The 24,378-nt window shown below is 39.1% G+C and overlaps 1 protein-coding gene and 1 non-coding gene across 2 annotated transcripts in view; both read left to right on the forward strand.

Moving 5' to 3' along the window:
* The window catches only part of FBN2 (fibrillin 2), a 287,333-nt gene that overhangs the window by 180,280 nt on the left and 82,675 nt on the right, over positions 1-24,378 (forward strand). Inside the window, exons 21-31 of the mRNA XM_049786704.1 lie at positions 2,818-2,955; positions 4,011-4,061; positions 4,495-4,620; positions 9,242-9,469; positions 10,351-10,476; positions 14,923-15,051; positions 15,815-15,940; positions 17,219-17,344; positions 17,567-17,689; positions 17,836-17,961; positions 18,911-19,036. Of these exons, the coding sequence (XP_049642661.1) occupies positions 2,818-2,955; positions 4,011-4,061; positions 4,495-4,620; positions 9,242-9,469; positions 10,351-10,476; positions 14,923-15,051; positions 15,815-15,940; positions 17,219-17,344; positions 17,567-17,689; positions 17,836-17,961; positions 18,911-19,036 (1,425 nt within the window). The remainder of the gene's footprint in view (positions 1-2,817; positions 2,956-4,010; positions 4,062-4,494; positions 4,621-9,241; positions 9,470-10,350; positions 10,477-14,922; positions 15,052-15,814; positions 15,941-17,218; positions 17,345-17,566; positions 17,690-17,835; positions 17,962-18,910; positions 19,037-24,378) is intronic.
* Positions 18,466-18,572, forward strand: LOC126029124 (U6 spliceosomal RNA). The gene has a single exon (XR_007502777.1). It is a non-coding gene; the product is annotated as a U6 spliceosomal RNA (small nuclear RNA).

Genomic DNA, 24,378 nt, shown 5'->3' on the forward strand with positions numbered 1-24,378 from the left:
GGAGTAGGAGAGGGGAGGAGGGCATTGGTAGTGGGAAGGTTGCATTTGTGACGGGGATATACCTTTTATGACTGAAACCCAACTAAAACGTGTTTGCAACCATGGTGCTTAAATAAAGATATTATATAAACTATATATATATATTTGTATATATGCATATATTGTATATATATACTATATATATATATATATATATATATATATATATATTTGGTTTTTGGGTCACACCCTGGGATGCTCAGGGATTACTCCTGGCTATGCACTCCAAAATCGCTCCAGGCTTGGGGGACCATAGGGGAAGCCAGAGGATTGAACCTCAGTTCGTCTTAGGCCAGCATGGGCAAAGCAGACACCTTACCGCTTGCACCACTGCTCCAGCCCCTTAAATAATGATATTATAAAATAAATTAAAAACAAAAGTTTTAATAATAAGAAAACTAACTATAATATAACAAAAATTCCTCTCCTTGATTATTACTATAGCTTGATTCTTGTCTTTATTTTTTATATTTGTCACTTTGCAGTCTGCTTTTTTCACAGGACTTTCAGCTAATAGTTTTAAAATACAAAGCCAAAATGTGAAACTTTTCAAAAACTTTTTATTTTTTCAAAACATTCTTCACCAAATTTCTTTAGTCTTTTCTTTACTTTTGTACTATCTACATTGAGTCAGGTTTTTCTGACATTCCTAGATGAAGTCTTTCTTTACACTCTCAAAACTACTTACCCTACTTTATCCTGAGTTCTTAACTTGAGGATCATAGGAGCCCACAGACAGCAATTCTCTAGGGCTATTCCTCACTCTGTATTCAGGGATGACTCTAGACGATGCTCAGTGTTACGGTGCCGGGGACTGAACTGGGGCTGACAGCATGCAAGGCAAGCACTGTAACTCCTATAATTTGAGAGCCTGGAAAAAGCTTCTAATCTATGGCCTATTGGCAGTCCTAGTGAGCTAGTATTTTATTTGAAAAGGTTTTTTGTTTTTTAGGTTTTTTTTTTTTTACCATTACTGAATCTCAAAATAGGGAAAAATTAACCATGACCATCCCTTCTCAGTATCATTGCCTCCAACATACTCAGCCTCCAAGGCCAGGCTTGGTTGTTTGATTTTAAAGGCTCTGTCTGTGGGGTCTTGGAAAGCAGTTGCTTCCTCTCACCCGCCACTGTGTCCCAGCCTAAGGAAACCAGAAGTCACAACTTCTCTCTGCAGCGGCCTGCCAGTTTCACCAAATTCCTTTCCTGTTGTACTGGTTTGGTTCAGATTTAATTGTTGAACTTGGCAGGAAATTTTATCTGCCCATGTTATTAAGTGAGTTTTAAAATAAATGCTATAAGAATATCCTTTTTCTTATCCCACACTTATTGAGTTAGAAGTAGAGCCACAATGTACCACTTAGGTTTTTTTTGACTGCTTGACATACCACCCTCCTCACATTTGTCTGGATGTATGTCAACTGCACACATCTAAGCCTTTAAGGGAGACTAAGAAGCCTGCATTTTACAACCACAGTAGTAGCATCATGCAACCACAGTGGTAGCATCATATGCACTGAGCCAAGAGCATGGGTCAGTACAGAGAACTGGGTGATTTTTCTTACCATGTATCTGCCATGAAACTTTGACTAGGTGCCTCCTCACTGCTTCAGAACCAGTCTTCTCACAGTTATTAAGGAATAACTGAAATCTTAATGTTGAATCGCAGTCTAAGAAGTTAGGATTATCTCTAGAGAGTTAACTTACACATGAGTCTTATAGTGTCTTTGCTGTTTCTTCAGCAAGTTTAACATAAGCATGTATTAGTGAATCAACGATAAAACTTATATATATATATATATATATAATATGTGGGGAAATATGTGAAACAAAATAAACCTGTATCAGTTCATTATGTCTTATTGGTAGGTTTATTTTTACTTTTTTATGATTTTTTATTATTATTACTTTATTTCCTTTATCTTTCAGATTTTTTTCAAGTTATTCACTAAATAATATTTTTCAGTAGAAGAAATAGTTGCCATTTTCCTGATAGTTTATTTGGTAGGATCTTTGGGAAAAGAAACTATTGGGAGGATTTCATTTGATAAAATCTTAAATATTAAGGTATTCTTTCATTAAAAACAATTGTATACACATCTTGATCTTATGGTAAAACATTATGTGTGTAAGTACAAAATAAAATCTCAGACACATGAAAATGTGACAGATGTAATTATATTACCATATAGCATAATATATAGAATAATATTTGATTTAAAGCTATGAATATTCTATATAGTGTAGTATTGACCAGTAATCTGCAGCCACTGACCCAGAGACCATTGTGGATCCTCATAGGTAGAAAGATGAAAATCTTGGCTATAAATGCCAGTCTATGGGCCAGTGTGCAAAACCGTTGTGAGTTTGCACGCATGAAAAGGTTGAAGAACTCTGCTAAGTATTAAAATATGTTGTGTTTGGGGCCGGGTGGTGGCGCTGGAGGTAAGGTGCCTGCCTTGCCTGCGCTAGCCTAGGACGGACCGCGGTTCGATCCCCCGGCGTCCCATATGGTCCCCCAAGAAGCCAGCAGCAACTTCTGAGCGCATAGCCAGGAGTAACCCCTGAGCGTCACAGGGTGTGGCCCAAAAACCAAAAAAAAAAAAAAAAAAAAATGTTGTGTTTAAATACCAGTGTTATTGGATGCATGTGTTCATATTCAAAGGATGCACTATCACATTTTTTAACTATTTTTTAATACTCCAAATGAAAAGTGCCTGGTCTTCTGCCTCTGATGTGTGCAGTGAGAGGAGCTTCCCACTCTTTTCTGTTCTTTTCCAGACAGCCTGAAAGGGACATGCTGGCTCAACATCCAAGACAATCGCTGTGAAGTGAACATTAATGGTGCTACTCTGAAGTCTGAATGCTGTGCCACCCTTGGTGCTGCCTGGGGGAGTCCTTGTGAGCGCTGTGAGCTAGGTAGGAACCCTCCCAGGGTTTGGGGTTCTTATGGGAAAGTTGTGTGGCCTTCTAGGTCATAGTATCATTTTAATGTCATTTTATCATGATATTCTGTAATGAAAAAAAATAATAAGATCGTGACTCTGCCCAGAATATTGTCATTTATAGGAAAATTTGTTCACTTCCTTGAAGTGGAAATCTGGTTTACCTTTTTATAATAAGCAGGCCTTTAGGGATTTTAAGTCAAAGATGGGAGCAGCTAAAATCTAACTGCCAGACCAATATCCATGTCTTCTCATAGACTTATTTGCCTGAATCCCCATAGAACATGATACCTCTTTCCTTTAACTTTTTTCTTTGTTTTCTTTATAATTCAGTGAGCAGTGTGAATGAGGGGTGATAGGGAAAATGGTGAGAGTCATCCCCCAGTGCTATACCACAACATGTGGCATGCAACGCTGAAGTGAAAGGCTAGCGACTGGAAACCTCAGTTTCTGAAACTCCACTGTTTGGTTTTTATTTGGTTCTATTTAGATTTCATTATACTGTTTCTGGAACTAAAAAAATGTGAAGTTTTCTTTTTTTTTCTTATTTTTTAAACGGGGCTCCCACCTCTTTCATAGAATCTTGAGGCATGGATTACTTTGTTTTACCACATATTTCTCCATTTTTCTATAAAACTAAGAAGAAAGGAAAAAAGAAAGGTTGGGGGCCAGGGTCCAAGTGGTCTTAGAAGTATTGATGGAAAAAAAATAAGGACAAAACTAAATATCCAAGCCAAAGTCAGTGACAATAGAATCAAGAGACCTACACTTTTAACAATCAAAACTTAAATAGGCCTATTATACTGGCAGGTGGGGGGTGGGGGGGTCAAGGGTGTGGAATGAATCCACTCTGGGTTCAATCATGGAGGGAGGTTGACACTGGTGGTGGGAATGACACTGACTCACTGTATATCTGAAATTCAATAATGAAGGACTTTGTAGATCACAATGGTTTCAGTAAAATAATTTTTTTAAAAAATTGAGCTGTCTTTTATAATAAAGTAAAAATATGTCCTTTTGTTCTCACAGATACAGCTTGCCACAGAGGGTTTGCCAGGATTAAAGGTGTTACATGTGAAGGTAAGCTTTCTCACTTGATTAGATCAGTCTCTCTGTTAGCTTTCATCTTTACATTTATTTTAAAAAACCTTAAGATTCTAAGAAACATTATGTAATTAACCACAATTTTTGAGAACAATCGCCTTCATAAACAACACAGAGTTTCCCATCGTCCTCTTCATGCCATTGGGTAAATCTTCAGTAGCTTTTAAGACACAAAACAGCTGGCAAAGGAGCCTGTCTGGGCTGTGTTTTTATGGATGGGGATGGCTGTAGTAATTTTTACAGCTGGTACCTAGGAAACCCAGTGGCTATGTGATGGAATACTTCTGCTTAAGTCAAGCAATAAGCCACATTGTATTTCAGGTTGAGTGTGTTATTGGGGAAGTAAAGCTACACCTGCTTTTTCTATTTGTAACATCTCTATCCCACTGCTTGCTTCATTTCCCTGCAGACGTTAACGAATGTGAGGTGTTTCCTGGCGTCTGTCCAAATGGACGCTGTGTCAATAGCAAAGGATCTTTTCATTGTGAGTGCCCTGAAGGTCTCACACTGGACGGAACTGGCCGTGTGTGTTTGGGTAAGATTCATGTCTTTCTGTATTTTATGCCTGAAAAAAGCCATGAATGTTTTTCTTGTTCACTGGGCAGCAACTAGTTCAAAGCTATTGAGCCCATAGCTCTTTAAAAAGGACTTCTACGTAAAAAAAATTTTAGGGTGATAGAGGAGGGTGGTAAATCACTAAGGCCTTTTAAGGTGCATGTATATAAATGAAATAGTTTTTGTATAATACAGAAAGTTGGTACTGCTCACAAATTAATCTCCAAGATCAACAATTTTTTAATTAGGTATTTTGGGACAGGTTCAGTCTTTCACACTGAATCGGTGAAATTAAAGTACTATATGTATTTCTAAAAAAAAAAAAATTAGAGACTTCCCATTATAAGTTAACATTCCCTAGCTCTTCTAGCTGAACCTTCAAAAACAGTGAGAAAAGTTAAAGACAAAGTTACAACTGAAAATATTGACAATTCCCCTTTAACACATCTAGAATTCCTATGTTTTTGGACTACACCCAATGGTTCATAAGTATAGTACTCTAGCTTCTCCTGGCTCTGTGCTTTGGAGTCACAAGCAGCACTCTGGGACCATGTGTTATGGAAGAACAAAACCAAGTCTTCTAAATACAAAGTATGCCTTTAACTCATTAAGCAACCTCACTGGTCAGAACTTAAATCTAAAGTTTCACAAATTTGCAAACATTTATTTATTTATTTATTTATTTATTTATTTATTTATTTATGTATTTTTTGCCTCCCCAGCACTGTTTAGGAAGGGTCATTCCTGGTGTTTCTGGCCCTACTGGTGATAACTGGTCCAGGAGTAAAACTCTGGATCTCATCATGCCAAGCATGACTCCAGGCCTTTGTTCTAACTCTAAGGCCCACTTTTCTAAATATTTAAAATAAATATCGTCTTTTAACATCATATTGTAAAAACGTCTGGTTGACCTTTTTCTTAATCAATGTCATGCTTGGCTGAACTTGCGTTTTGTTTGAAAAGAAATATTAATTCTAAACATTTTATGTAAATGTTTAAAAAATGAAAACATTTTCTATTTGATGGATACTTGTGCTAAGTTTTTAATTATTTGACAGCATGTTCAAATTTGGATAAGAAGCATAACTGTAAAATTATTTGCAATTATTGAGAAATATAATGCTCCTAGTCTATTAATTCTTTTTCCATGTTTTACTGTAAAATAACCTGTACAATTTTGTTGGAATTATGTGTATGGAAAACTATTATTAATCACAGATTTCACTCAAAAATAAAAAGAAAGTTTTTAAAAAGTGCCTACAAATTAAAAAAAAAAAGGTAAAGATAGTTTTGGGGGGTTTTGTTGTTTTGTTCATTTGATTGGTTTTGGTTTGTGGGGAACCACTACAGTGGTGCTCAGGTGTTACTCCTGGCTCTGCGCTCAGGAATCACTCCTGCTGGTGCCATATAGAATGCCAGAGAGTGAATCTGTGTTGGTCATATGCAAGGCAAGCACCCTACCCACTGTACATTTCTTTGACCCCCCCAAAGAAGTGTTTTTAAAAGTGACAAAATATAGTGCCTTTATGGACAAGTCACAGAATACTGAAACAAATTACAACAGTAACAAAAGTTGTTGTAAAGAAAGATTATGATAGTGAATTGTTATAAACAAGACAAATTCCCAGCATGTAACTTAAAAAAATCACTCCTTTTGTATTACTTTTCTAAGATGACTGTGATTATTTTCATCCTTGGGTTGGATCATTGTTTTTGTAACTACTGGAATTAATGATCTGTTCATTGTGATTTTGGTTTTTGGGAAAGTTTCATGAAGAAACTGGCATATAAAAGTGTAACCCCATACTCAATAGAAATCTATTCAAATTAGGATTCCAAAACCTAAATTCTATCAGGGGCCAGGCAGGTGACATAAAGGAATGAAGTGACAAGAAGGAGTAATCAACCACCACAGACTTGACAGGCCCATATGAGTCTTCCAAAACCACTTTTTCATTCTGGTACTAGTCAATCTAAACCTTCTCAGACATACGTGCCTCATGTACTGTCAATGTTTTGATTTCAGACAAAAAAATAATGACAAGGTCTCAGCAGTAAAGACACAGGAAGGAGGACTTAGCCAGGTTTATCTCAAATTTTTACAAACAGGAGGTTCGCATGCATGACTGTGTATCGGCTAAATTGAGGTACATTATCAGTGCTACCACAGTCTAAATGACAGACACAAGTTGAATTTCTACAATATTTTCTTTTCACAAAAACATCACCATGTTTCTGAGTGAGGACTCTCAAACACTTCCATAATAAACAGTAATTATGTTCATCTTTTTATCCATTTTTAACCTACTTATTTAGGTTTAAGTACTGGGTGAATGAAACTCATTCACAGGGAACTGGGCTCCCATTGACCCTAAAAGGGGCACACTTAGATCACAGACCACATCACTCGCACACACTCAAGTCTGGGACAGTTTAAACATACCCTTGTTAAGTGCATCAAACCTATTATGTACACCTTTAGGATATGTGAGGAGATTATGTGAGGAGGATATGTGAGGAAACTTAGGCATCTTGAGAAAGCATAAATGCCAAATGGATTCCTAGGTCCAGAATTGATTCATGCCCTCCCACCGACATCAACTATATTTTAAACACTCTGGAACAAAATTATTTTATCCAAAGATTATTTCACTTTTTATTTATATCAGACTACTCTCCTCTGCAGGTTTACTGCAGTGACTTCAAAAACAATTTGATTCGGCCCAAGTTCATAAGCCACTATACTTAAGTTAAACTTTCATGTATTGTTGAAAGCCCTGACTGTACAATAATATTATAGGATGAGGTTTACTGTAATAGATCAATCCCAAGCCTTCATTGTCCTGGAGGCAATGAAATTCCTGGATTACTATAGAACCTTGTTTGGTTTTTTGGTAGATATTATTGCCAGAGAATCAAATGAATCACTTATCTGTTTTTTATCATTGAAATGACAATTAAATTCAGTAACCTTTTTCTTTAAAAAATATATTTGGGGGGCCAGTGAGGTGGCGCTAGAGGTAAGGTGTCTGCCTTACAAGCGCTAGCCAAGGAAGGACCGCGGTTCGATCCCCCGGCATCCCATATGGTCCCCCAAGCCAGGGGCAATTTCTGAGCCCTTAGCCAGGAGTAACCCCTGAGCATCAAATGGGTGTGGCCCGAAAAACCAAAAAAAAAAAATATATATATATATGTGTGTGTGTGTGTGTGTGTGTGTGTGTGTGTGTGTGTGTGTGTGTGTGTGTGTGTGTAAGAAGATTAACTCTAGGCTAAGGAAGATTCTAGAGTCAGTGTTAGTCCTAGTTGGAAGTCAGAAGAATTCATATTGACAGTAGCTCAAATATAAAACACTTTTATGTACTTAGATTTTCATTTCCATTAGTGAGTTGGTTAAGCAGCTTTTAGGATTAGGAAAAGATTTAGTGTCTTGAATATTCTTGGCAAATAAACCATGCTATTTGGTTAAAGGAATCCTTTTCTGAACTAACTATTCATATTTGCAATTAAATAGTCAAGCATTTGATTGTAGTTTGACCAACAACTCTATTGGCTAACTGATAAATGTGTTATTTTTAGACCTACTCTCTCACCCTAGCACCTGATTGTTGATGCCTCTCTGAGTCTTAAATAGGTCATGGAAACACTTGTTATGTTTCAAAGCTGAAGGTAAATTGTGAGGTTTATTTATTTATTTATTTATTTTTGGTTTTTGGGCCACACCCGTTTGACGCTCAGGTGTTACTCCTGGCTACGCGCTCAGAAATTGCTCCTGGCTTGGGGGGACCATATGGGACACCGGGGGATCGAACCACGGTCCGTCCTACGATAGCGCTTGCAAGGCAGACACCTTGCCTCTAGCGCCACCTTCCCAGCCCCTAAATTGTGAGTTTTAATAAAATAGCTCAGGGTGCTGGAGATATAGGACAGTGGAGAGGATGTTTGCCTTGCTTGCAGCTAACCTAGATTCCATTCCCGGAACCCCATAAAGTAGTCAATACCTCACCAGAAGTGATTCTCTGAACACAGAACTAGGATTAATCTCTGAACACCAGAGATGGGCCAAAATTAAATAGCTCACATCCTAGTTAGGGAAGGTTTATATAACCCAGGGTTATACATAGTACAAAAAGTAAAATTGACAGAAAATATAAATTTTAACTGCAGTGCTGTTTTTTTCCTTTTTAAAGTTATTTAAGAAGTCATACCAATTTGGCAGATAGATTGCAGAGGACTCATCACTGTTTAGGATAGAACTACTTATCAGGCACTTTATGTAATTTGTTGAACAAGAAGAATCTTCTCTGAATATAAGTTTTCTCTTTTTGAAGTGAACATTAAAACACGAATCATAAGTGACGATACACAGGATCCTGTTGTAAAGAGCCTTTTACTACTGAAGATGATATTAGATGATAATGGAGAAAATACCTCCTTTGCCCTCCTTAAATGAGTATCTTAATTGGCAGGGAGAGTCATTCCAGAAAGGTAGCAGTGGTGTCCTCTCTTAGTAGGTCATCTCCTACATTAGCGTGCAGTACATACTCGATATGGGAATGTTCGAGTGCACTGTCATCTCAAGACATTGTTTGCTTCCCATGTAGACATCCGTATGGAGCAGTGCTACTTGAAGTGGGATGAAGATGAGTGTGTCCACCCCATCCCGGGAAAGTTTCGCATGGACGCCTGCTGCTGTGCAGTTGGGGCAGCCTGGGGCACCGAATGTGAGGAGTGTCCCAAACCTGGCACCAAGGAATACGAGACCCTGTGCCCTCGAGGGCCTGGCTTTGCCAACAGAGGAGATGTGCTTACCGGGCGTCCCTTCTACAAGGGTGAGTTTCAAGACACATATCTCCCTGCCACATTTGGTGCTTGTGCTATAAACATATGATGTCCCACTTCCTTTTATCATTTAAAAAACTTTTGTGGGCCCGATTTTTTTATGAGCCCATTAGGATAAATTACCTACATAAAACTGATGCTAAAGACAAGATGCAAAACAAACTGTTGGGTTCCATTTGCTTCTTTATTGATTATTTGTGTATCCTCAAAAGAGCTCCCAGAATGAGAAATTGATTCCCATCCCCTTATCCCCTTGTGGGGGGAGATCTTGGTAATATTTATCAGCAGCAAATAATCCACACAGACTGGAGGGTAAAGGGGTAAAACGGTTGGGTGCAGAGAGTCCTTTGTCAGTCTACTACCAGCTCCACCTGGAGCCAGCCAGTAAACTCTTCCAGAAGACCCTGGACACCTCGTTCCTCAACTATTTATTCGGCTTTCAATAGCGCCCCCACCTGGAAGGTCAAGGTGGGACAACAGGCAAAGAATAATCTTATGGAAATGTTTTCATATACAACAACAGACCACTTGTCCAATTCTCCTACCTTATGATGCTGAGTCTCTGCTTTCCTTGGCACAGCTGAGTACATGAAAGCCAAAAGAGCAAAAGTTTTCCCACCCTCCCAAATCCACTCTACCAAACAAATGGTCAGAAATAAAGGGAGGGAGTCTATACATAAAGAATGTAGAGCTTGTTCAGAATTGAAATTTTTATGTGGCCTAAAGGTAATCATTGAAAATCTTGAGTCTCCCCCCAAACCTTCATTTCTACTTGGATATATTAGTTTCCCATCACGGTGGAATTTCTGATTGAAATGTCTATCCATACCGTATCAACCCACTTTGCATTCTGGTTCTATCTTGCTTTCAGATATCAATGAGTGCAAGGCTTTTCCTGGGATGTGCACCTATGGGAAGTGCAGAAATACTATTGGAAGTTTTAAGTGCCGCTGCAATAGTGGATTTGCTCTCGACATGGAGGAAAGGAACTGCACGGGTAAGTGGTAGTTTTCTGAGTTTAGCTGGCCCTGACTCTTGTGCGTTGGTGCTTTGGCTTAAGTCGAAAGCCCTGCCTTCCAAATCCATCCTCTTACCACCAGGAGCTTGAGTATATTTATTTGTGTTGCTTTCACCTTTCTAAAAATCAGTTTTCTATTAATTTGTGGAAAGTGTAAAATAGCATGAAAATGTCCCTTGTTTCTCCTGAAGAAGCAGTATAAAATACAAGTTTCAAAATACAATTATACAAGAGTATTATTGTCAAGTTAATTGTATAACTTTGAAGTATCATTGTGGAAATCCTTTCCAATGCTATGTGTATTTTTTTTATTTTATGATGTGTACATTGCGATGTTTTCCTCACCTATAAACATGTTTCTTAGCAATTATGCCCCACATATCATCTATATTTTTACCTGTAATTTCCACTTTTTGTGAGTCACAAGATCCTGAAGATTTCTATTAGAAAATACAATAGCAAGTCGTTCTAAACACTTGGAATATATTCCTTTGATCTTATTTTGAAAACTGTCTTTATTCATTTCTTTGTGGAACTACTTCTTTTCTTCTACTCACACACCACCTACATTGAAGTTTCTCTCTCTGAATTCTATTGGTGTTGTAGATATGTTTTAGGCTTTGAAACCCTGTATCTGGGCATGTAAAGCATACACTTAGCCCTGGTGCTACATGCCTGAAATATTTCTGGTACCCTCAAATTTTATGGATTTGTTCTTGAGCCTATCCATTCCTCCTCCCCATCAGTCACAACTGCTCCCTAATCTGTCCCAAAAGTGATTCTTTTTCTTACATAGATCTCACCATGGTTCTAGGAACAATTAAGTCAAAGATGCCTAAATAAAATACAAATAATTAGTATATTTATTTTAGTGAACTGTTTTTATTTAGAAGAAAGTGCTTATAGTTTTTTAAGTATGATCTATAATTGTGTCTTAAAATAGAATTAAAAAACACAAGCTTAAGAAAAGAAAGTGGTGACCCCCCTTACCTTTAAGGGAGTATGCTGCATACACTGATAATATGTTACAGAAACTTTGGAATAGAAATCTAACCAAACAGATGCTGACAAAAGTAGTTTCCCCCATCACCGTTCTTAAAACAATTCAAATAGTCCACATTTTCTGGATCGTATTTTATAGACATAATCTTTGTAGTGAAAAATCTTAGTTATATCCTTAGGAGACTTTTCAGAGAATCCTGGTGTTGAAAACTTAAGCTCTGTACTTGAAGATACTTATTAGTAATATGTAAAAACTGTTTTAAAAAATGATCCCTTTACTTCAGATTTCAATTTGTAGGAACATTGAGCCGGTGTTATTGTGATGGTATCAGGGCAGGAGATATCCAAGGCAACGCATCTTGCAGTGGTGGATTGCAGCAAACTTATTGGCTGCATGGGTTGGGGTCCCTGATTTTGGGGGGCTTGGAGTTTCCCAAGCCCAGTTTCCCAATACCTGTTGGTGTTGGAACAAGTTCATGTCTATTCACCTCCATTGCATTGTGGGCTTAGTTCTGAGAAGTGGTCTTCAGTGGGCATGACTGGGGAAGGTCCTACAGCCTCTGCAAGAATGGCCGAATTTTCCACAATTATCATATCGTATCATATCATATCATAATCTAATCCCCAGTTTTTGAGGTCTGGGGTTGTCCCCTTCTCCAGTTTTTCCAAATCCAGAGTGACAGTCTCTTGCCCAATGGTTTTCCTTGTCACATTTTGGACAAAGTCCAGATGGTGGTCTTGAAAATGCATGGTTGGGTTGGGGCTCTATATTCACTGAGTGGATGACCTAGTCTTCTAGCCTGCCTCTTTACTATGTAGACTTCAAGGACATTTACACGTGCCTGACGTGAGATGGAAACTACATTCCGGCACTCTTTCAAGTAGCCCTTAATATCTTCTCTCTCCCTTATTGGGCACAAAGTTGCTTAGCAGTCCTTCTCACTTACCATTGTGCACTGCATTTGTTAATTTTATTATATACTGAGCATGAGACTCTGTGACCACCTGGAAGATTTTTGTGTAGATGCCCTTAAATTCTGCATCTTCATTAATCCTTTCTAATGCTATTTCCAATGCTATTTCTTGGATATGTTCTGAAATTTTATGAGGCAAGGAGGCTTGCTTTTTGGTTCTTTCATATTCTCCCTCATCTATCAGCATGTAATACGTCATTTGGACCCTGGAAATTCTCTTGTCAGTTCTACCTAAGGGCGTAGTTTGGCTTTGGTCTCATCACTATACCACATTCTCCACTGCAAGTACTGGGAAGGGCTCAGGCATATTTGAAAAGTGTGGGTGGTCCAAAGTGCACTTTTACTCCAGCCAGTTAAATATTCCTTAAATATGGAGATGTGGGTCCCTAAGAAGCACAACCTTTTTGAAATGGCTACGTGAATTTATTTTCAGCCCTTTGTAAGATGGAATTTCATAAGTCATAGATCTTCTAAGTTCTGACCTTATTCAATGTGGCAAAAAAGAAATTTCAGACTCTGTGTCTGAAGAGATGTGAACTGACTCATTATCTATGGTGCTGAAGTTTTGAGTCATGCCTGGGAGATGCAGGTCTCTTTGGGCTGCCACTGTTAGTGTTTAGAATATTATTAGCCCTAAATTGGGTTTGAGATAGAGCCCAAGTTTCTACTGGAAAGACACCTCTTCCCTCTGATGGCATTTGTTTGATTGAATTTTCTTGTTTGAGGGGAATGAGAGTAGCACTCTCCATTGGATTTGATTTAGGTCCTTCAGGAGGAGCTCTCTTTTTCAAGGCATAGGCACAGGAGGGGATGAGAGGGTAACATTTGCAGTTAAATTTGGTCTGGTTTCCCCTACTAGAGGGTAGAGAGAGGATAATATTTTTAAGTAATTTGATAAGTACAGTATTGCTTATTTTTATCATTATTTGGAGATATATATTCTAGCATATTTTACTCCCAATAATATGAATAGCATTTTAGATATTTGAAAGGCATGAAATAGGGTAAAAGAATTTAAATAAATATCCAAGAGACCATTATAGTTTTAATCCAACACAGATTAGGACATTGATCCATGAAAGGATCATGACTTTGATCCACAGGATTACAATTTTATTTCCTAGGGGATAATTACTCACCACCAACTGTGGTGCCAACTGTTAAGCCTGGAATAGTAGTAGAGGCAGCAAAAAGCAACAGGATCAAGGAGTCCAGCAAATAGTTTCTTCAGCAGTTCGGCAGGGGTGGTAGCATACCTTAGCACTTCAGCCCTAGCTTTATATATCCCCATGCCAACTACCCTCCAGTGGCAGTTACAAGGGGCAGTCATCTAGTAACTGACTTCTTCACCCTTAAAGATAAAGTACCACTTATGGCTAAACAGGGGACATAAGAGTCTCTATTTCCTTATAATGGTCATATTCCAGGGCCCTAATACAGGTGTGTCCTCTCTGGCTCAAGAACCAGTAGCCTCGGCTTGTCCAATGCCCAATGTAGGCTCCCACTTCAAACCCCATAGGTGATGTGGCAGAAAAACAGAAATCGCCTTATGCCTGGACATCATCCCTATGTTCTGGCATGAATCCTGAGTCTCTGGGGATACAATTCTTTGTGTCAACTGTGTCTTCTTCTGCTACCTGCAAAATTCGACTTAAGTTGCTCAGTCCCTCTTCCTATTACCATTTCTAAGCCACAAAGAGAACTTCACAGTGCCAGGATTCTTAAAATCCTTTATTGTTTTAATTTTAAAAATATGTTTCTGAAGACATTCTAATGAAAGCAGTAAAGAAAAAAATTACCTGTGGTGTAAAAATAGTGCAGAAGGGTTCCCTTCCAAGCATTTTTACCTCATACAAATAGAATGAAGTCATTGTGTCAGAGTTTTAAAGCTACATGCAGTTTCAGGACTCTTTCTACCTCCTCCACTTTCTTGACATGAAAAATACAGAGCCCAGAGGTGACATTATTTGGTTTCCAGTCACCAGGCTGGCAGCTGGAATCCTGCTGTCCACAGCCAGTCTCTTCCAGAGTACCCACCTCCACATAGCGCCTAGTTTCCAAAGTGAAAGTCTATTTCTCTCCCAGTATAAAAGCTTGAACTATATAGAGGCTCAGAGACAACTAACCTGGTTAGATATTAGAGAGACTTTAATGCTAGTTAAATCTGAACAGTAAAATTTTCCTGAGAGTAATATTAAGAAGAGAGGAAGGGACAAGCAGAGCAGAGCCAGTTGCATTCTAATGGGGTCCAGAGGGGTGCCAGCTGCCAGTATGTAGTGACAGTTTTGGCAATTGGCCCTTGAGCTCATCTTCGGAGAAACACAGCTAGTTGCTGTGTTCTCCAACTTTTCAAGTGTGCTGCACATTCATCTGGAAATCCCTCCGCTGGATTTTTAACACCTGTACCCTCATACCATTTTTAAAGATTCCTTTTAACCCTGTGCCTCAGACATCGACGAGTGCAGGATTTCTCCTGACCTGTGTGGAAGTGGAATCTGTGTGAACACGCCTGGCAGCTTTGAGTGTGAGTGCTTCGAAGGCTATGAAAGTGGGTTCATGATGATGAAGAACTGCATGGGTAAGTGTGGCTCAGCTCTTCCTCACGGGGCCCTGAGACCAGTCTATGACACACTTGTTAGCTCACCCTTGGCTTGTCTCAGAGCTGTTAACAGCATGCTTGGCAAGGAGCTGTGGTGAGAGAAAGAACAGATTTCTATGTCAGACAGGAAATCTGCTCCTAGATAGCTTTCGAGGAGCCCCAAACCCTGGCGCCTTAATGGCAGTGAACTGTTGAGACTGGTTTCTGTTTATTCACAGAATCCAAAATCTGTACAGACTGCTAACTCAGAAGGAATTAATTTTAAAAGTATAGCATTGTATGGTAAATATCACGTTTATATCCAGCCATGCCAATCCCATGTTGTTTTCCTTACTTGGATATTATTACTTCCCTTTATATAGTTAATGTTTTATGATCGCTCTTTGATTTTCAGCGACTTATAGAACACACCTCATAGAATATGGTGAACTGTCAGATCTAGTGTTTTTCTTTTACCTTGATAAGCTAGAGACTGCATTATATGATATCTGGAGTTTACGATGATATATAATGATTCTTTCTTTTTCTCCTCAGTGAGCCTACTCATTTGAAGTAAATTCTTTGTAGAACTTTTACGTTTCTCTAAGATAGTAGAAGTGTGGAGAGCATTAGCCTATCTCCTCTTAAGCCTGTCTCTGGCATTTGAGTCACACTTACCTCAGATAATTATTTCTCCCGTGCTGTATGTGTGAATATTTTTCCCTCAGAGTTCTTTAATGGATCTCACGTTTTTACCTTTCAGACATTGACGAATGTGAACGTAACCCTCTCCTTTGTAGGGGTGGCACCTGCGTGAACACTGAGGGCAGCTTTCAGTGTGACTGCCCACGGGGACACGAGCTATCACCATCACGAGAGGACTGTGTGGGTAAGTTATCTATCAACATAGATTGGGTTTATCATAAAGACCCTGGATCAGTTTGTCAAATTCTGACAAACTTGTTTTGTCACATGAAATGCACGAAATGTAGCTAGGTAAAAGTTGGGGATTCAGGGGTCTTACATTGATATTCAGGGATGTCTATAGAGAACACATCTGACAGGGTTAAAGATCTGAATTATCCTGGCTGCTGTCTTCTTCCTTGCAAAGACTCTTGCAAAGCCCCTTTCTGAGGGAGTATATGTGAGGCCCCTCCCACAGGGATGCTGGGGATGAGAAGTTGTTTACTGAACATATGTATGTGTGTGACACACGTGTATGTGTGTATAATACAGGGACTCTCTCTGTTCATATAAATATCCCATCTCCTCATTGACCCTGAGATTGGTAGTTAACCTAAGGTGTCATGGGAAAACTAAAAAAGCTACATTAACATTCCAACTCTCTTTCCGTAAATGGATGAAGGCCTCTGGGAATTAGACGTAATCTAGAATATTGAATTCAGAACTTCAATATGGCCTAAAATTATTTAGCCTATAATCTGATTTTCTTGGCATTGTTTTTACTTTATATTGTGTCTGACAAGTAACTTGTATAAGGAAAGTGTCTTTCCACCAATTTATTCTGGTATCTGGTGATTGTATTTATAGCTCCCATAAGGTACTTGGCACCCTTGTATGGTTAGTATATTTAACAGAGTGCAGAGTCTACCCAGACACCCAAAACACAGTACAGTGAGACACATGAATGAAAGGATCCTGCTTTCCCTCTGTTTAGTGGAACCAACCCATCTTCCCTCCAGAACATTAGGTTACTTGAGTAATACTTGAATATCTAATAAAGACCAGATGAGCTAGCCACAGTAAATACATATACCAAATATTAACAAGCTTCATTTCTGACATGTGGCAGATGTCCTAGGTCTACAGTAGTAACTGGCCACATGTAATTATTTCAATTTAATTAATAATTATTCATTTTCTCGGCCATACTATCAACTTTTAAAGTGATCCCTGGCAGTTATGCAGTTCTGTACTAGACTGCATAGATACATCAATAGATAAAATTCCAATGGACAGCACTGTTATAGATAGGAATAATAGAAACATAGGCTCCAGCATTTTTGTTGAATGATCCTGATGACTCTTACTTAACTTTCCCTCAAATATGCAAAGCTTTGAGGACCCCTCTCTGAGGCAGTGGGTTCCAGGTGATTAAGTAATGAAATTATTGTACAAAACATGAATATCTGTGTTTCTCTTATAGACATTAATGAATGTTCCCTGAGTGACAATCTCTGTAGAAATGGGAAATGTGTGAACATGATTGGAACTTACCAGTGCTCCTGCAATCCTGGTTACCAGGCTACTCCAGACCGACAGGGGTGTACAGGTGAGATAAGGCCAAGTGGCTCTCAGCTTGCTCTTCTCAAATTAGTCTTGGAAAAACTCAGGGCACTAAATATAGGTGGAGGCTAATGGGTCCTTTGTCCTGATAAAGATCTTCGACTAGATATAGGCCACTTAATATGTCATTCTTTGGTGCATTTACAAAGGAATCCTTGACTTTGTCATAGAAAATGACCTAAACACTGTCATTTATTGTGTTTCACAGATATTGACGAGTGTATGATCATGAACGGGGGCTGTGACACTCAGTGCACCAATTCTGAAGGAAGCTATGAGTGCAGCTGCAGTGACGGTTATGCCCTGATGCCAGATGGACGGTCGTGTGCAGGTATGGAAACACTGCATATCTGATCATTAATTTTTTCTACATATCTCACTGCATTACATATTTAGCCTAGTATGGTACATGGGAAATAATTCTTTGAACTTAATAAAAACCATCTGTTTTCTTGTGTGTTAATTTTGTGTCATCAGATATTGATGAATGTGAAAATAATCCTGACATCTGTGATGGGGGCCAGTGTACCAACATCCCTGGAGAGTATCGCTGTCTGTGTTATGATGGCTTTATGGCCTCACTGGACATGAAAACATGCATTGGTAAGATCCACAGACCCACCAAACCTTCACTGGACATGAAAACATGCATTAGTAAGATTCACAGACTCAAAAAGTCAACAAATATACACACCCCTACCTGCACACACACACACACACACACACACACACACACACACACGCACATGCACACATACCCTAACCTGCTCATGCATACACCGAACCCATAAACATGGGGAGGAAAGGCTCTTTCACATACTTAAAAAGATGAAACCATCATTTAAGATGATGTTCAAATATTAAAAAAAAATTCTATTTCATTTGCCTTTGCAATATGAAGTAAGTGTTTGTTCCTGCATAGAGGCAAGCTATTGTGGTAGGTGGGAAATTAGGGACACTGGTAAAATTGGATTACACTGGTGGTGAGATAGATGATTGAACATTTAATGCCTAAAATGACTGTATAGTGAATGGCTTGGTAAATCATAGTGTTTAGTAAAAATTGGGAGGAAATAATAAAATATTAACTCAATAAAAAATTATCTAATGCTCACTTCGGTAGCACATATACTAAAATTGGAATGATACAGAGAAGATTAGCATGGCCCCTGCACAAAAATGACACGCAAGTTCATGAAGTGTTCCATATTTAAAAAAAATTTTTTTCTAAAACAAGTCCTTAAAGACCATTTATGTGCAACTTGTAAAAAAGAATACATTGCAACCTTCCAGTGATCAAAAATAGGACACTTGCCTTGCATGTACCTAGCTGGCTCTGATCCCCACCATCCATATGGTTCTCTGAGCCCTACAGGAATGATCCCTGAGTTCAGTGTCAGAAGTAAGCCCTGACCACTGCCTGGTGCAGCCCAAACAAACACCAAAAAATATTTAGTATATTTCAGTACTGTGCTATATAGCTTTCAAAAATCAGATTTTAAATTACCAGGATGAATAAAAATTAACTGTGGTCTTGAAACAAATTTTCTAGATGTCAACGAGTGTGACTTAAACTCAAACATCTGCATGTTTGGAGACTGTGAGAACACCAAGGGCTCCTTTATCTGTCACTGTCAGCTGGGCTATTCAGTGAAGAAGGGCACCACAGGCTGCACAGGTAATGTCTTAGCTCTGTCCCTTCTGTATTTTGCTGCATCTCTTTCAGAGGCCACCCTTCACCATCTTTGGTTCTGTGACATTATCCCCTTCCCAACCCATGCTAATGCACTGTGTGAAGAGTCATTGACCCAGTGCTATTCATCTCAGTGCTTTTCAGAACTGGCTGCCTGAATTGGAATGGCCCAAGAGTGAGTCTAATGGGTCCCCACAGCTGTGTTCTGGGACTGAGGAGGTCTGACCAAACAAAGCATAGTTGTTGTGTCTCAGATATCAACAAGAATTCATCTGGATTTCTGGCTTTGTTTCTGCCTGCTTTTTGTTCCCTCACACAGAAACATAGCCCTTAAATGTGTGTATGTATATATATGTATTCTCTTCTTTGGGGGAAGGACCCAAGGAGCCCTCCCCAAAGTTACTGGGTAAGGAGGAGCCATGTAGTACCCTAACCCTTTGAGCCATCTTTCCCAGCCCATTCTCGCCTCTTCTCTTGCCATTTGCTTTTGCACTCTCCTTGTCCTACCTAAATGTGTCCTACCTTTCTCATTTCTCCCTCTTTATTATTCTCTAGCTTTACTTACCCTCACAAACTTACTTACCTCATTTGTTTAATTTTCCACTGATATTTTTCCTTTTGCTTAAACGAAGTCCCAAGACTCATTGCTCAGTGTAAGGGCTTCGTGTGGTATTTTTGTTTAAGGTAGGCTGTGAAGGCTCACTCTAGTGCCCTTCAACTGAGGGTAGGAAATGAGAGTTGTGTGTGTGTGCTCTCCAATAACAAAAAGCCTCAAGAAAACCAAAGTTACATAGTTTATATTTACATATATGTCTCTACATATATTTCTCTATTAACATGTATGCCTATACCTAGAATATTTGTATAATATAATCTGGTAAAGTCATTTTCTAGTAATTTTCCAGTGAATGCTTGTATATAATCTCACTTAAGTGGAAGTAAAATGTGCAATAAAATGTTATTTTAAAAACCTAAAATACGGGCTCCCTGTGTGTGACACCAGGCGGGGAAAATCCGCGAAAGTACACCGGCCCAGTGGGGCTCAGCTGTGAAAGACTGTGAGTGTGACCTGTCTATGTCTGTCTACTGTCCTCTTGCGTGAAACTCTTGCGAGTGGGGCAAAAAGAGCCTCCAGAAACCTCGCTCGCCCAGACGCCATTTTCAGGGAGGGACTTCAGAGCATAAAAACCGGCTATCCTTTGCAAAAGCTGGCTCCCTGTGTGTGACACCAGGCGGGGAAAATCCGCGAAAGTACACCGGCCCAGTGGGGCTCAGCTGTGAAAGACTGTGAGTGTGACCTGTCTATGTCTGTCTACTGTCCTCTTGCGTGAAACTCTTGTGAGTGGGGCAAAAAGAGGCTCAGAGGAGCACGGCCGCTCCGCTTCGCTACGCGGCCGTGCACTCTTTCTAAGGAAAGAACTCCATTGCAACAAGAAGGAAAAATCACACTAAGAACGGCGCTATATCACAGAAGCAAACATTTCTCTCTGGACTGTCTTCTCTGTTACATGCTCGGGCCTAAGATTTGACCCAGTGTGAGGCTTCATCCACGGAGGACTCCCCTCCCTTAGAGGCAAGTCAGCCCATCCAGAAAGGGAGGAGCCAGAGGAGTGTGCTGCCTACATCATATAGACAATGAATACCACTACAACACGTAGAAAAACCCACAATACAAATGTGACAATGGGGAAACAGCGCAGGCCAGCATCAGACATAGAGAATGAAGATGACAATTCTGAGGACCAGATAATGACTGAACAACTAATCAACCTCTCAGATAAGGACTTTAGACTAGCAATATGGAAGGTGCTCAACAGACTCCAAGAAACCATGGATCGAGTTGAACAGAACACTAATAAGAACCAAGAAAATATGAAGGCAGAAATGACAAAACTCCAAACTGAAATAACATGTCAACTAACAGGCCTGAAAAACTCAGTAAACGAAGTGAATGACAAAATGGATAAGCTCTGGGACAGGGTATCAGAAGCTGAGAATAGACTTGGTGCTGTGGAAGATGAGATACATAACAATTCCATACAGCAGGAGAGATTGGACAAAAAACTTAAAGCAAATGAGCAGACAATGGAAAAATTAGTCAAAGAATGGGAACAGACGAAAATAGAAGTCTATGATAAGATCAACAGAAACAACTTAAGAATCATTGGAGTCCCAGAGACCCAGGAAGAAAATTTCCAGGAAGAATCAATGGTCAAGAACATCATTAAAGAGAAACTCCCAGAGCTAAAGAATATATGTGATCAAATCCTGCATGCCCGAAGAGTACCAACCAAAAGAGACCCCAGAAAAACCACCCCAAGACACATCCTAGTCACAATGACAAATCCCACAGATAGAGACAGAATTCTGAAAACAGCAAGATCAAAAGGGGAAATCATGTTCAAGCAAGCTTCCCTGAGATTTACAGCAGACCTGTCACCAGAAACGCTCAATGCCAGAAAGCAGTGGTGGGATATTGTGACAAGACTGAATGAAATGAATGCTTCACCCAGAATACTATACCCAGCAAAACTCACTTTCCGGTTTGATGGAAGAATACATGGTTTCACAGACAAAAAACAGCTCAGAAACTTCACAGACACAAAACCAGTCTTAAGAGAAAAACTGAAAGACCTAATCTAAGACAAGACTACCCAAAAGACACACCAAATTTTGAAATAAAGATGGCGTTAAATCCCAGGACAATTCTTTCTCTCAACGTCAATGGACTAAATGCACCAGTTAAGAGACACAGAGTGGCTAAATGGATCAAAAAACTCAATCCAACCTTCTGCTGCCTACAAGAAACGCACCTGAATAGTCAGAACAAACATAGACTCAAAATAAAAGGCTGGAGAAAAGTTATCCAAGCAAACAACACCCATAAAAAAGCTGGAGTGGCCATACTAATATCAGATAATGCAAACTTTATACTCAGGAAGGTTGTAAGGGACAAAGACGGACATTTTATATTAATCAAGGGGTACGTAGAGCAGGAAGAATTCACTCTCCTAAACATATATGCACCGAATGAGGGGCCAGCAAAATATTTAATACAACTGCTGACAAATCTGAAAAATAATATCAACAACAACACAATAATTGTGGGGGACCTAAACACGGCTTTGTCAACACTGGACAGGTCAACCAGACTGAAACCCAACAAGAATATACTAGACCTGAGGAGAGAAATGGAAGAAAGAGGCCTAGTGGATATATATAGGACACTCCATCCCCAGAAACCTGGATACACATTCTTCTCCAATGTACATGGGACATTCTCCAGGATAGACTACATGCTGGCACATAAAACATACCTCCATAAGATCAAGAGGATAGAAATTTTGCAGATTACCTTCGCTGACCACAAGGCTCTGAAATTATTTGTGAACTCCAAAGGGACTCAGAAGAAACACTTTAACACCTGGAAGTTAAACAGCCTCATGCTCAATAACCAGTGGGTCCGAGATGAAATCAAGGAGGAAATAAAAAGGTTCCTGGAAACAAATGACAATAAAGACACAAACTCTCAGAACTTATGGGACACAGCAAAAGCAGTACTGAGAGGAAAATTTATAGCTTTGCAAGCACACATCAGGAAGGAAGAAGGAGCTTACCTGAGTAGCTTAATGACACAGCTAATAGAACTAGAAAATGCTCAACAAAAGGACCCAAGAACAGGAAGACAGAAGGAAATAACAAAGCTGAGAGCAGAAATCAACGAAGTGGAAACTCAAAAAACAATCCGAAAGATCAACGAAAGCAGAAGTTGGTTCTTTGAAAAAATAAACAAGATTGATAGACCACTGGCAAACCTAACAAAGAAAGAGAGAGAGAGAAACTTGATAACTCGTATCAGGAATGAAAAAGGAGAGATCACTACTGATATGACAGAGATTCAAAGGGTAATCAGAAACTACTTTGAAAAACTCTACGCCACTAAAAATGAGAACCTGGAAGAAATGGATAAATTCTTGGACTCTTATAATCTTCCACGGTTGAAGGAAGAGGATGTAGCATATCTAAACACCCCCATCACCATTGATGAAATTAAAACAGTAATCAAATGTCTGCCGAAAAACAAAAGCCCAGGTCCAGATGGATTCACTAATGAATTCTATCAAACTTTCCAAGAGGAACTACTGCCAATCTTGGCAAGACTCTTTCATGAAATTGAACAAACAGAAACACTTCCAAATAGCTTTTATGAAGCCAACATCACCTTGATACCTAAACCAGACAGAGACGCTACCAAAAAAGAAAATTACAGACCAATATCACTGATGAATGCAGATGCAAAGATCCTCAACAAAATCCTGGCAAATAGGATTCAATGCCTCATTAAGAAGATCATCCACTACGATCAAGTAGGTTTCATCCCAGGAATGCAAGGCTGGTTTAACATCCGTAAATCTATCAACATAATACACAACATCAATAACAAGAAAAATAAAAACCACATGATCATATCAATAGATGCAGAGAAAGCATTTGATAAGGTCCAACACCCATTCTTGATCAAAACTCTCAGCAAGATGGGAATGGAGGGAACCTTTCTCAATATAGTGAAGGCCATCTACCACAAGCCAGTGGCAAATATTATCCTCAATGGAGAAAAACTGAAAGCCTTCCCTCTAAATTCTGGCACAAGACAAGGCTGTCCTCTCTCACCACTCCTATTCAACATAGTACTGGAAGTACTTGCTATAGCGATTAGGCAAGAAAAGGATATCAAGGGAATCCAGATAGGAAAGGAAGAAGTCAAGCTCTCACTGTTTGCAGATGACATGATACTCTACTTAGAAAACCCTAAAGACTCTATCAAAAAGCTTCTAGAAACAATAGACTCATATAGCAAGGTGGCAGGCTACAAAATTAACACACAAAAATCAATGGCCTTTCTATACACCAACAGTAATAAAGAAGAAATGGACATTAAGAAAACAACCCCATTCACAATAGTACCACACAAACTCAAATATCTTGGAATCAACTTGACTAAATATGTGAAGGACCTATACAAAGAAAACTATAAAACTCTGCTCCAAGAAATAAGAGAGGACACACGGAAATGGAAACACATACCCTGCTCATGGATTGGCAGGATTAACATCATCAAAATGTCAATACTCCCCAAGGCATTATACAGATTTAATGCCATCCCTCTAAAGATACCCATGACATTCTTCAAAGAAGTGGATCAGACACTTTTGAAATTCATTTGGAACAATAAACACCCTCGAATAGCTAAAGCAATCATTGGGAAAAAGAATATGGGAGGAATTACTTTCCCCAACTTTAAACTGTACTACAAAGCAACAGTTATC

Source organism: Suncus etruscus, chromosome 14, assembly GCF_024139225.1.
Source record: "Suncus etruscus isolate mSunEtr1 chromosome 14, mSunEtr1.pri.cur, whole genome shotgun sequence".
NCBI lineage: Eukaryota > Metazoa > Chordata > Mammalia > Eulipotyphla > Soricidae > Suncus > Suncus etruscus.